Here is a 14943-nt window from a genome sequence, read left to right on the forward strand (position 1 = left end):
AATAGAGCTGGGTTGAAATATCATATTCACCACTAGTGTTAGAATTTAACTGAAGTTCTACAATATCTACCAGAAAACTACTCAGTGTTGAGAGTTCAGAACACATACACACATATAGATGCATATATATGTCTTCCTCTTCATACAAGTTATAAATTTAAAATTCTCTACATTGAGTTTTCATTAAAAAAAAAAAGAGAACATTTCACATTGTCATATTAGAAACTACTCTACAATTTCTTCTTTAGGCAGTATTTCTGCTTCCTTGTGGGCCATTTTTCTCAGACTTCTTTCCTGGTTCTTCCTCAGGCCAGTCTCTAGGAGTTGGAATGCCTTACTCTACTATTTTTCACCTACTTGTTCTCCCTAAGCAATCTTATCCAGTCCTATTGCTTTAAATCCCATCTAGTTCTAAAGACTACCAAATTTATATCACTGACTCTGACTTTGCCTTTGACCTGCTGACTTTCATTTACAACTTCCTATATGACATGTCCACTTGACTATCTAATTGCCATCTCAGGCAAAACATGTCCAAGATAAAACTCTTTTTTTTTTAATTGAAGCATAGCTGACCCGCAATGTCATGCTAATTTCCACTGAACAGCAAAGCAACTCAGTTATACATATATATACATTCTTTTTTTCCATATTCTTTTCCATTATGGTTTATCAAAGGATACTGAATATAGTTCCCTGTGCTATACAGAGCGAGACCCCACTGTCTATCCATTCTATGTATAGTAGCTTACAGCTGCTAACCCCAACCTCCCACTCCATCCTTCCCCCCACCCCCTCCCCCTTGGCAGCCACAAGTCTGTTCTCCATATCCATGAGTCCAAGACAGAACTCTTGATTCTTTCTCTTGAAGCCTGATCTTTTACAAGTCTTCACCTCAGTAAGTGGCACCATTATCCATCCAGCATCTCAGGCCCAAAACATAGAAGTCATCTTCAATTTCTCTCCTTCTCTCACTCTCCATACTCAAACCGTCAACAAGACCAGTCAACTCTACCCACAAATTATAAGCCATTTCCACTGCTATAATTTCAGTATCTCAGTCCACTATCTGTCCCCTAGATTACTACCCCCCTATCCCCAGCCCTCCCACCATATCTCCACACAGTAGCATATCATTCCCCATATGAAAACTGTTCAGACTTTCCACAGAAACAGGAATAAAATCTATACTCTTTACCACACTTCCCTCCAGAAAGTGGCCCCTGTCTACCCATCCTACTCAGCTACCATGCTCCAGTCATACTGGCCTTCTTTATGGACCTCAAACACAACCATCTTATACAGTCTCAGCACTCCTCTCAGCACTTGCTCTTCCACTGACACAGTTGTCTCCTATTATTCAGGGTACAGCTCAAATGTCACATCCTCAGAGAGGCCTTTCCTGACCACTGTGGCTAGTGGAGCACCTCACCTCTGCCCGAGCTTAGTCACTCTTTAGCTTGGTACCTTGTTTTACTTTTTTTTTTTTTTTTTTGCGGCACACAGGCCTCTCACCACTGTGGCCTCTCCCGTTGCGGTGCACGGGCTCCAGACGCGCAGGCCCAGCGGCCATGGCTCACAGGCCCAGCCGCTCCGTGGCATGTGGGATCTTCCCGGACCGGGGCACGAACCCGTGTCCCCTGCATCGGCAGGCGGACTCTCAACCACTGCGCCACCAGGGAAGCCCTGTTTTACTTTCTTTATAGCACTTACCACTTTATGATATGATATCATCTAAATATTTGGTTAAGTGGTTATTACCTAACTCCTCTGCCTATCTCATTTACCTGTTTACCTTGCTAAATCCCCAATTTTCTTAAATCATTCATTGAAAAATTTAGCCATTCCCCACTGACTGAGGAGGCCAACTTCATTTGAAGAGAGAAAGGCAGATAAACAGAAAGGCAAATATGTAAGTAGGTAGATATGCCTGGACATTCCATCTTGTTTCTTTGATCTGTCTATGCTTAAGACAGGGCTCTGAATTGCTTCAGACTGAACTTATATGTCTAGGAAAGAGTGTTAAAGAAGACAGAAGAATCCAAGTAACTGCTTCATAAAGATGTGGGAAATCATCTCAGTAACAACAACAACGACATTATTCACTAAGAGCTTTTTACACATGAAGCACTGCTCTAAGAGCTTAATGCAACCTATTTAATCTTCATAACAACCTCTGAAAGTAGATACTATCATGATTCTATTTTACAGATGAGAGATTTGAGGCATAAACTCAGTAGATGAACTGTGCTTCCCTTTATCAATTAGCAACATGGAAAGTAGGGGACATAATTCTTTTTAATGACATTTAGTAGAGCTGCAATTTAGTAGTATTTCATCGAGCTGCAATTTACTTATGTGCTTCTTGTTATTTGATGTAGCAACAGATTTCTTTATGGTGGGAAAACATAAATTAAGACACCTTCTGTTAAGTTTTTTTATACCTTAATTCCTTTTAAAGTGGCTAGAAGCTGCAAAATGAAAGAAAGAAAAAAAAAAAGACAAAACACATACACACAAACAGAACCCCACACTGTATTACCACAAAAATAATTCTGTTGAAAACACATAACACAAATACTGATCTTCTAAAATTAGTACTTCCAAGAGGACAAATCAACACTAGGTTACACTTGCTTCCTATCAGGTGCAGAAAAATTAAAACATAAAGTTCATACCCTTGGTTTGGGTTTCTGCTGACTGGGAGCAGTGTAGGCCTTTAAGTTATGTAAACCTCACACCACCTCCACCCAACTGCAACAGTGCTATATAGACTGGCAGTCACTCCAAATGATTCCTCAGAATGCACAGCTACTTTCTGGAAATTAAGGAGCCACGAGCCAGTCAGAAAAGTTAGGTCAGAAAAAAGACACAAAAGGTTATGGGTGCCTGGGGAATGAGAACCTGTGAATGTTCTGTGTCAGCTAAATTATTTAGAGTAGTAACACTAGAATTCCAGGGTTTTCATCAGTATTCATAAACTAAAATGATTTATAATCTTTAACTGAATCAGGGATTGGCACTGTGAGAGAATTTTCTCTTATACATCATTCTTATAAGGTATAAAGCGTTAATGTCCAGGGCTTAAAAGGATAAATGAAAAAATGATTTTTTCTACAGACATTTAAGACTATAGACTCATTCTTTTCTGAGGGTTAAAACTGGAATTTGGTCCTTACATCATCTTTCTATTATCAAAATAATTGAAAGTAAAAGTTTTTATTCCAAAAACAAGAGTCAAAATGTTCATATAGGGGCTTCCCTGGTGGCGCAGTGGTTGAGAGTCCGCCTGCCAATGCAGGGGACGCGGGTTTGTGCCCCGGTCCGGGAAGATCCCACATGCCGTGGAGCGGCTGGGCCCGTGAGCCATGGCCGCTGAGCCTGTGCGTCCGGAGCCTGTGCTCCGCACCGGAGAGGCCATGACAGTGAGAGGCCCGTGTACAGCAAAAAAAAAAAAAAAAAAAAAAAAAGGTTCATATAACATTCCATTGAAGTTAAAACGATTTTGTTAGAATAAACCAGAAAAACAAAAAGTGCTGGTCAGAAATCCAGAAGAATTCACATGAATATTTTTAGTCTTTCACTGAATATTTGAATATTTACTTTATTAAATGTAAGTAACCAGCTTTCTGGTTTGCTCCCTACAGGATGAAAGTGAGCCGTGCTCCCCTCCCCATACTTTCCTGAAGAGAGTCAAAGGGTGGAGGTTGGGATCAACCTCAGAGAGCCATCATAGTTCTTTGCAATCTGGAATATTCTGCTCCCACTAGAAAGCAGTGTTTCTGGTATCTATACCTAAGAAGAATAATTTCAAAGTGCTTTGGACCATACCTGAAAATTGCACTCAATGATCCAGAGGTCAATTTTTATTTGGATGGAATGCTTAAGGCCATGTCTCTAGCGTATCCCTTCAAAATGACACAGCCAAAAACAACAACAACAACAAAATGTTTTCTCTCATGGTCTCTCACAAAGGCACAAGAGAGCCTATAACTGCCGTGGAGGCAAAAATTTCACATAAAACACCACCGCATAGTGGTTAAGAGTGCAGACTCTGAGCTCAACAGCCTGGGTTTTATCAATAATTTGGCTTGAAAACTTACTAGCTATGAAGTTTCCCTGCCTCAGTTCCCTCATCTGTAAAATGGGAGTAATGATAATATCACCTCATCATAGGATTAGGTGGGTTAACACTTGTAAGGCATTTAAAAAACAAGACCTGACACATGTATTGATAAATAGAAAACTAACAGTAAAGCTGATTTTGTTAGAACAATTATTATTACTGTTAAAAAGCTAATGCTTAAATAAGAAACATTTTAATGAATATATCCTGATTGGAGAAAGCCTATACATGGTTACCTTGCTTGATTTAAGGACTTTAATTTGTTCTTCAAAAACAGTGTCTTTATTCTTTTCCAGAAAGCCTTCACACTGGTATTCCACCTGAAAACACATGGGAAAATCTCCTTAGCTAATAAACTTTTGAATAGATATGATTGTCATCAACAACAAAAATATTTATTAGGCTCAGGCTATGTGATGGGCTCTCAGTGAAGTGTTATCATTAGTTTTATTCTAAGAAACTAGTACCATTCTTAGTAAGAAGCATGTTAACTCTAGAGTAAAACTCCCCAAATATTGTTTTTCCCAGGAAAGAGTGGCAGTGCTGATTAACTGTGATCTAAGATCATCCCAGTTCATGGGTAAGCAGACTCATAAGAAGCTGTTCTCTTCTCTCATGCAGGCCAAAGAGAGCTCCTCCAAGGCTGACCCACTGTATTTCCTTCAAACCTAGCTCACCGTCCCGCAGGGGTAAGTCTCCTCTGGGAGAGAAGAGATAAAAGCTGGAGAGAGGGTCAGAAGGAACAAATGGCTGTCTGGCAGAAAGTTGAAGTGGCGACGATGGATGTAGATGGAGGCTGGGTAAACGCTATATGATCCGGTAAGTAGAACTACATGAGAATGGACTCTCCCTGCTTCTAGAAGACGTCAGCCATCTACCACTCAGAGTCCCCAGCCTGTACCACAAAACCGTTAGGCGGCCCTGAAGCCATTCCAAGGTCTCCAGCTAGGAGCAGGACAGACTCGGAAAACCCTCCTAAAGGGTTCCTAAAGGGGACCATGGGGAGCTTACCAGAAGGCCACCCCACAACCTCCTGGAAATATAAACTAGTGTCATAGCTCCAGATTTTCTGAGTAGACTACAGAACCTGTGAAGCAGCAAGTCTGCATGCCTCATTAGTAGGGACCCACTGAATCAATCACAGAGGGTGACACACGCCCACAGTTTCTATTCTGAAACCGTTGGGTTTCAGAACCCAGAATCTTTTAGCAGAATCTGAGGCAGCAATCTGTAATCAAACATATTAACATTTCTACATTGAAATATATAAATATCCAGCCTAACTGGGATAAATAAAGACTATAAATAACCTCATGTTAGTTCAGGTCAAAAATCAGGCTTAGCCACTAAATGAATTATGAAAAGACATGGATTTCAGAGTTTCTTGGATTTCAGAATTATAGATAGAGGACTGTAAACATGTATTTATTTCTTAATATAATCCCATTTAGGTTAAAGAAAGAGAAAACCAATAAGCCAACACTTAAGCTTACTTTTCCTAAACGGAGCTAACGAATGCAAGCTCAGCAAAGAAAAAAATGCTATCTATTGACTATTGATTTTTTTTCCTCTTTGAGCTTAAGTATTCAAAAAGAAAAGAGATAATAAAACTTCCTTACTTTGTCAGCAAAATGCTGGATGATGAAAGCTTTGTTTGATAGACGGGGCTTCTCAAAGAGCGCACATTTGTTCAAATGTGTGTTGTACAATTTTTGGGCCCAAGTGTCATCTGTGCCTTTAGGCATCTACATTCAGGGGAAAAAAAAGAGAGAAAACAAGGTGAAAATTGTTATGAGACGCTTCTGATGCATCAACCAAGAGACCATGTTTTGGCTTTCCTAACAACTTTTACATCCAGTTTAGGAACTCATTCCTTCCACATTTCTCTCTTAGAGGCCCCAAACCAATGACTAATGAAAAGCTATGACTGAGACCTTCAGCAACTCAACCTGCCTATACCAGAGGTCATCAAATAAATATTCGATATGCTTTTAAAGCAACAAAAGCCTCACAGATGAAAGATGAAATATCATGACTATCATGTATTTTTAAAAATTTGTTAAATAAAAATAACATTTGCACACAGTGGGCCATTTATATAATTCAGAAAGGTATAAAATAGAGAATAGTCTCCTCTCACCATTTCCACCAATTTCTTTATCTTTCTGTCTTTAAAGGCATGGACACAAATAGGATTATTCTATAAACTCCTTGCATTTTTTTTTCTTCTTAACAATAGCATTCTTGTATTTACGGCCACTAGGTTGATACTGATTTTTTGTTATTATGAAAACTGCCACAATGGCTCCTTTTACACAAAAAGCTTGAATACTTTTGTAAGCATATTCATACGGTAAATTCTCAGCAGTTCCACGGCTGGGTCAAAAGGTATGTGTATTTAAAATCTTCACAAATATTGTCAAATTTCCTCAAAAATATGCTGTACTAACTCATGCCCTTCATCAAGAGTATATATGCAATAAATGTCAATCTGGTGCACTTCCCTGGGGGTCCAGTGGTTGAGACTTTGCCTTCTAACGTAGGGGGTGCGGGTTTGATCCCTGGCTGGGGAGCTAAGATCCCACATGCCTTGTGGCCAAAAAATCAAAACATAAAACAGAAGCAATACTGTAACAAATTCAATAAAGACTTTAAAAATGGTCCACATCAAAAACATCGTTAAGGGGCTTCCCTGGTGGCACAGTGCTTGAGAGTCCACCTGCCGATGCAGGGAACACGGGTTTGTGCCCCGGTCCGGGAGGATCCCACATGCCACGGAGCAGCTGGGCCCATGAGCCATGGCCGCTGAGCCTGCGCTTCCGGAGCCTGTGCTCCGCAACGGGAGAGGCCACAACAGTGAGAGGCCCGCATACCGCAAAAAAAAAAAAGTCGTTAAAAAAATATCAATTTGGTATTATCAAATTTAAACTCATTTGATAGGTAAAAAGCAGTATCCCATTTTTGTTTTGATTTACACTTTATTTAATTTCAAGCAAGGTTGAGCACCTTTACATGCATTCTTTTTGTTTACTGAAGCACAGTTGACATATAATATTATATTAGTTTCAGTACAATATAGTGATTCAATATTTTTATAGATTATACTCCATGTGAAGTTATTATAAAATATTGGCTATATTCCCTGTGCTGTACATAACATCCTTGTATCTCTTATTTATCTTATAGCTAGTAGTTTGTTCCTCTTAATCCCGCCTTCACCTATCTTGCCCTTCCTCCTAACCATCTTCACAATGGTAACCACTAGTTTGTTCTCTAGTATCTGTGAGGCTCTTTTTGTTTTGTTACATTCACTTGTTTGTTTTATTTTTTAGATTCTACATATACGTGAAAAGATACAGTATTTGTCTGTGCATTCTTAATGTTGCAGGAAATCTGGATGCTTAGGAGGATCAACCTACGTTAAGTGGTAATTTATGGCATATAAATTAAAGAGCAACTAAGAGAGAGGATAGGTTATTTGTCTAGGATAACTCAGTTAGCAGTAAAGCTGGGGATCTGATATACTTTCCACATGCTGCATCTTCAAATATTAAAGCTAAAACTCCCTCTCCACCATATATATCAGTACTAAAGAACAACTAGTCAATTTTAAAATTATGGATATTTAGAACTGTTATTCAAAATGCCTTTTGTACAATTTCTTGCATTTCTTTAACTATACCATACCACTGAACAGAAAGTACCAAATATAAGCATATCAATAACAAAAGTGGCTAAAATTGGTAGTAGTTGTATCTAATGCCAATGAGAAGGGAGATTCTCCTGGTTTCAAACGTATTTTGAACTCTTTGGGTCTAGTGACCCTTCAGAATGCAAGTTAGGGTGACCTCCACTTGTTGCCACCATGGCACCTCATGGTGTACTAGTGAATCTCTGCTTAAACCCATTTACCATTTGACCTTGATGTATCAATTTTCATATACTAAGTACATCAGAAGATCATACTTACCCTGCATTCCTCATCCAGCAAATCTAGAATGCCCAGTTTAGATTCTATAAGATTAATGCAAGGCTGATTATCATAAAAATCTATGAGTGTCCATGGAATTTGTTCTTTCATATATTCCTCTTGTTCTAATTTGAAGACATGCTGAAATGAAAAAGAAAAAGCTGGCATTACTGCATCATTGTCATAAATAATGTTAGTCAAGAAACATTTATAAAAGGACACCAACATAATTTGAGATAGTCAATGGCTTCTAGCAACCATCTTGGAGAAGCATGATTTACATGCAGAGAACAAAATGAGAAAGCAAATATAAACCACAGACAGCAAAGCCTCCGCAATATAGGATTTTCGGCAAACAAGAAAATCTAAGTATGTGAATACTTAAATAGCTGATAAATATGGCAGTCTTTTTGATTTTTTGATATACATCCCAAACTGCACTATATACTTTTTGGTCCCTTAAATTATTGCACAGTGTTGCTGACCACATGGGCACAGAAATGCCTTAGCTGGCCTTGAACAACTATGCAGAGAGGATGCCCTCCAGACTACTGAAACATTCTGGGTGATGCTTACAGCATAACAAAGTAATTCTCTTAAGGGACCGTGGTGTTGAAGTTCATGTGTCTCAGAATTAGATTAACAGTTGGTCTTTTGTGTCTGCCTTGATTATCCTCCACAGTCAGGGAATCTACGGCTCACTTTTCTGGCTTCTACACCCAAATCTGCAAGCAGCTGCAACCACTATGAATCCATTGCTATTTCTGCTAAATGCTTCTCATCTCCATTGAGAAGCAATGGCTGAAGCATTTAGCAGAAATATGTATTGACTGCCTATCCTAGGCCAGTCACTGCATACCATTAGCAAAATAGACATGGGCTCTGCCCTCATGGACTTTGAAGACTAGTGGGAGAAACAGAAATCAAGTATTCACAAGAAATATAATTACAAACTGTAATAATGTTCCAGAGGAAAATAATGGCGAGCTATGAGAGCAGGAGTCCTTATCCAGTTTGGATACAGGGTGGCGAGGGAAGGCTTCCTTGAGGAAGGGCTGTGTGATCTGAGTTCTTCAGTGAAAGGTAGTTAAGTTGGTCCAGGAGGGAAGGGCAATCCAACCACTGCTGCAGCTCCTGCTTCAAGCTGCAGAGCCAATGAAGCCAACCCATAAATTCTAGTCTCTACAGATGCTAATGACCTCTACTCATTTGTTCTTGGAGGGTTCTGCTTTCTTTCTTGTCTCCTTTGTCACCTTGGTTCATCTCACACATCTTGCAACTTTTCTGGGAAGATAAGCCCTCTGTGGCTATTACCAGACAACATATATTTCCTAGAACCCAAAACCCCATGAAACTTAGGGGTTACCAAGATTTCTGATGCTTTACTCTCCTCACGCATCTGGAACTTTTCCACTTTATTCTACACTTATTATAATACTGCTCTTGGCTCATTTACAGCATTTATAGTCTAACCAGCTGCAAAAGCTTTAGTTAAAAAAAACAATGACAACCAAACCTGTCATCCATATGAATATTTATGTCATATTAATTAGAAAGCAAATTTCTTCTGTTGATTAATGAGAAGGCAAATAGGGCACCACGTGTCAGCAAGATGCCCTGTCTGATGGTACCAATAATTTCCAAAACAATGAGCCCTATCTTTTTTTAAATTCATTAATTTACATGCAGTGCAGTTTCCACATTGACAACAAAAACACTGCTCCAAACTTTAGAGCCTGTTTCTCATACAAGTCTCTACGTTTAGTTTGGCAAAATCCATGGCGCCTCAAAAATTTTCGATTCTCAATTGCCAAAATGACAGGTGGGCATGAGGTTCAATATGGCAAGAGATCCTTGGTGGATAAGGTAATGCCTCCAAGCACTAAACCTGCCAATCACCACGTTTCTCCTGCCCACTGCCCTACCCACAGCCCCTGCTGAGGGAGCAGCCCTAAGCACCAAATTCTTTACTGTGAGACCCCATGCTCCTAGTCACAGCTAGTCAAGTGCCAGAGATCTCTGATGAACGAATGAACTGGGTTAATCAAATTCTGTTTCTCGGGTATAAAAACTAGGAAACAGGCAATTAACAGTGGAAGCTGATGCTGAAAGAAGTCAAGATGAATGAGAGTTAAACAAGTTAAGAGGATGGGAGCATTCCAACCACTGCTTGGTTCACAGGAAGTGTGAGGTGAGTGAGGAAGCAGAAACCTTGACAAAATATATACAGAACAGAAGAAAAATATATGCCATCTGATAAGAGGGAGTGGAGCAGTTGTGCAGAGAGAGGCTAGGATGCACTGTGTGTGTGTGTGTGTGTGTGTGTGTGTGTGTGTGTGTGTGTAAGTGTGTGTGCGTGTGTGTGTGTGTGTGTGTGAGAGAGAGAGAGAGAGAGAGAGAGAGAGGAGAAATAGATGGATAGAGACAGAAAGAGGGAAAGAGAAAGGAGAGAGTCAGAAACACACATGCAGAGATATGAGGTCCTTGAGAAATAAACAAATTAGCCAGTCCTTAATAAGGCTGGCACTGGTTCCTTTTCTTCTAGTCACCTTGTGCCAAAATATACTGGGAAAGAACAGAAGGTTGTGCCACTGATTAAAATATTAAGAAACTCAGGAAAACCTTGAGAAAAAATAAAGCTCAATTTAGTCTCTGATAGGTTTTTATTAATGTTCCTTATGCAGAGATGCAAAATACACCAGTCATATTCTTGTAGAAACAGTCATAAGCCTAAGATTTTAAGATCACCTCTACATTATTTCACTGTACTAAGTAGCTTAATTTGCTAAATAAAGGTGGTCCAAGTTTTTTTCAAAGTACATGCAATATTTTTTGAAAATGAAATAGTTTAAAGGTTTTATGATGATGAGCAACAATCCTTTGTCCTATCCCTCCCCCACCCCAGTCTCACTCCCTGGAAGTGACCATTTTTAACTCCCTCAGCTATTTCTTCTGATATTTACCTCTAAAGAATGTGCTTACCAGCTATTTTTTTATTTATTCATTTGAAACATTATCTATTGATTTATTGATATATATATATATATATATAGAAAAGAGAATATGTCCTGGCTTTCTTGTTCTGACCTCTTGCTAATACAGCAAGTAAGAGTTAAGACAGTCATAACTCCACATATAGTTAGCCTCAGGAACGACCAACTGAAGGATATCCCTGGGATCAAAGTTTTACACCCCCTATATTGCTACTTAACACACTTTCGGCTTCCCTCTCTCAATTTATTTGGACCAAGTTTTCACTATTCTCAGACAGCAATCCAAGGATGACCTTGAATCCAATCTGGACCATAAACATCTTTCCAAGGTTGCAGCATTTACTAATCCTAAATTCCTCAGCAGTTTAGCTGTTTTAAACCATAGATAATAATTGTAATTCACAACTTCATTTCTGGAACCAAACTTTAAACACATACTAGGAATTCGAGAGAATAATTTTTGGTAGAATATTATTCAAGCAAGAAAATTCTTACCATATTGAATTGCTGCTGTAGTTTTTCATTTGCATAATTTATGCAGAACTGTTCAAAACTATTTATCTCAAATGTTTCAAATCTGTAAAACCAAAAATAATATGGGAAGAGGAGAAAAAGGAAGAAATAACTTTAAAAAATATTCAAAATGTGCAAATCAGAAAGAAAGAAATAGGAAATTCCTCAACATTGTGAAACTTTCTTTCCACATCAGTGAAGATAAATAAGGGTTTTTAACTCAGTAACATGAAATATGTACCCGGCAGATAAGCATCAGCCAGGTGGCAGAGAGATTTTTTTAAAGGCTGCAGCCTATGGACGTGTCTAACAGTATATGCTTTGGACGGCATATTCATCCTCAAGTAGGGAACGATCAGAATTACGATAAAGCCATTGCTCTTGTCAGGTCACAGATGCACAGTGTCTATATACACATAGAAAGGAACGGGGAATAGAAATTTCATACACTCTTTTGAAAAACTGAACCAGATAATGAAAAAGGCATCGTACAGCGCAAATGTACAGGAAGGGTTTTAACATTAAAGAAAGGTACCCAGAGAAGGCAAACTAGCAAATGAAATTAGACTTTTAAAAATTCTCTTCTAATTTTCCCTTCTCTTCACCAGTAGGAAACATAATCAAATACCCACTTAGAGTTACTAGATAGTCTCTAGAAAGAAACGCTCAGACCACTAAGCCAAACACACTTACCCATAAATGTCCAGCACGCCGATAAAAGAGTGCTGTTTGACAGCAGAATGGAGAACCTGATTGACATGATCTACAATCCAGTTAAAGAGCTTGGCATAGATGTGCTTGGCCAGTGCATCGCGGGCATTCGTGGCCTGCAGCTTGGAGATGGGCTTGATGTATGTCTCCGCGGCAGTAGCCAGCTTCCGATGGCAGAGCCAGTGACACATCTCCTCAAAGTCCACAGCCATGAGGTCACAGAAGATGCTGAGAGGTTCATGCCTGGGCTGCCAAAAGAGAATGGGTTATTTCCTAGGACCAGATCAATTAAGCAAAAATTTACTAAAAAATACTAACAAAGAGGGAACAATTAAAACCCCACAATTTCTTTGTTATAACAAACACCAAGATCACCTGAAGCTGATCAATGATAATCACAATCACCCATCAAACCAGCATCTAGGCAGCATTTTGTAATCTCTTCTAGGGCTCATTTTAAAATTACCTCTTCCTTTGTTTCCTGAGAGTACTTGTTTGGATCTCTCTTCAGCCACATTCAGTCAATCAGTCAGTCAGTCAGTCAGAAAATGAGTCAGTTTGTCTACAAATGTTTACTGAGCATCTATTATATGCCAGCAAACAAAAACAGACATGTACCCTGTCCTCCTAGAACTTAGAGTCACCAGGGGAAATAGGTGTTAACTAAATGATTGCTCCCTAAAATTAAAATTACTACAAAGGAGGACACTATACTAAGATGCCATGTGAAAGGAGAATGCCCTATTGAGGGAGGCAGGAGACAGGGCCTTGAGAAATGGAGTTGAGATCTGAAGGATGAGAAGGTGTTAACTCAGTGAAAGGGTCTTCCAAGCTGAGGGGACATCTGGTAGAGAAGTCGTGTGGTGGGAGGGAAACCAGAGATGTGAGGGATTGAAGCTGAGTGAGGGAGAAAATGTATGAGATGAAGCCAGAGGCTATACTATGGCTGGTCTTTCCGCTAAGAGCAATGGGGGCCCATGGGGGGGGTACTGAAGGGTTATAAACAGTTAACCTGATGGTTATTTGTGTGAATTCTTAGGCTAGAATCTCTAATCTAAGCATCCCCTGTATCACCTACAGGGATCCCTGTATCACCTACAGGGATCCCTGTATCGCCTACAGCTGTCTTCCACAGGCTTTGCATGAGTAGGCATTCAATAAATACTTGTTTAATTTAACCCATGTTCGTGCATTATATTTTTCAACATCTTCACTCACACGTTTCAACTGCATCTGATAACATTCCTGGGGAACAGGTAGGGTGAACACTCTTATCTCTACTTTACAAATGAGGAAATAAGATCCAAGAGAATAGTTTGTTGAAAATCACACAACCACGGATTTCCCTGGTGGTCCAGTGGCTAAGGCTCGACGCTCCCAATGCAGGAGGCTCAGGTTTGATCCTTTGTCAGGGAACTAGACCCCACATGCGGCAACTAAGAGTTCGCATGCCGCAAGTACAGATCCCGCATGCCACAACTAAGACCCGGCACAGCCAAATAAATAAATAAATATTTTTTAAAAAAAATCACACAACAAGTTTATGTCAGAATTGCCATTAGAACCTGGGTCTCCTGACAGCCTCATCCCCTGACCCTTCCCACTGAAGCAGTCCCTTCCTTCTTTCATCTCCCCTCCTCCCAAGTAATCACTTCAGATACAAATCACCACCATTACCAACAACATGGATCAACTCCCTTAAATAAGCAGCTTATTTCATTCATTCATATACATGAATGGTGTGACACCATTTAGAAGCGGATCAGCACTCTCTAAACATTCTATTAGATCAACGTTGTTAACTGTTTTGTTCAAATTTTCTATAACTTAACTAATTTTTGGACCTCTTTACCTATCAGTAATTTAGAGAGGTCAGTAATATCCCACTATGATGGATTTGTCTTTTTTTTTTTAACATTTTTATTGGAGTATAATTGCTTTACAATGGTGTGTCAGTTTCTGCTTTATAACAAAGTGAATCAATTATACATATACATATGTGCCCAAATCTCTTCCCTCTTGCGTCTCCCTCCCTCCCACTCTCCCTATTCCACCCCCCTAGGTGGTCACAAAGCACCGAGCTGATCTCCCTGGGCTATGTGGGGATGTGGCATATATACAAAATGGAATATTACTCAGCCATAAAAAGGAACGAAACTGAGTTATTTGTAGTGAGGTGGATGGACCTAGAGACTCTCATACAGAGTGAAGTCAGTCAGAAAGAGAAAAACAAATACCGCATGCCAACACATACACATGGAATCTAAAAAAAAAAAAAAAAAGAAAATGGTCAGAAGAACCTAGGGGCAAGACGGGAATAAAGATGCAGAGCTACTAGAGAATGGACTTCAGGATACAGGGAGGGGGAAGGGTAAGCTGTGACAAAGTGAGAGAGTGGCATGGACATATATACACTACCAAACGTAAGGTAGATAGCTAGTGGGAAGCAGCCGCATAGCACAGGGAGATCATCTCGGTGCTCTGTGACCACCTAGAGGGGTGGGATAGCGAGGGTGGGAGGGAGGGAGATGCAAGAGGGAAGAGATATGGGGACATATGTATATGTATAACTGATTCGCTTTGTTATAAAGCAGAAACTGACACACCATTGTAAAGCAATTATACTCTAA

The 14943-nt window shown here is 39.6% G+C and overlaps 1 protein-coding gene across 4 annotated transcripts in view; it reads right to left on the reverse strand.

Annotated features, from left to right (window-relative positions):
* Positions 1–14943, reverse strand: part of MYO5A (myosin VA) — a 186681-nt gene that overhangs the window by 76476 nt on the left and 95262 nt on the right. For all 4 annotated transcript variants that reach the window (XM_027123050.1, XM_027123049.1, XM_027123048.1 and 1 more), the window contains exons 10-14: positions 12296–12561; positions 11585–11666; positions 8097–8237; positions 5746–5871; positions 4363–4446 (exon numbers count right to left, since the gene is read on the reverse strand). In XM_027123050.1, the coding sequence (XP_026978851.1) occupies positions 4363–4446; positions 5746–5871; positions 8097–8237; positions 11585–11666; positions 12296–12561 (699 nt within the window). The remainder of the gene's footprint in view (positions 1–4362; positions 4447–5745; positions 5872–8096; positions 8238–11584; positions 11667–12295; positions 12562–14943) is intronic.

The sequence above is a fragment of the Aethalodelphis obliquidens genome, unplaced genomic scaffold (genome assembly GCF_003676395.1).
Source record: "Aethalodelphis obliquidens isolate GAN/ISIS:26980383/991018 unplaced genomic scaffold, ASM367639v1 scaffold26, whole genome shotgun sequence".
Classification (NCBI taxonomy): Eukaryota; Metazoa; Chordata; class Mammalia; order Artiodactyla; family Delphinidae; genus Aethalodelphis; species Aethalodelphis obliquidens.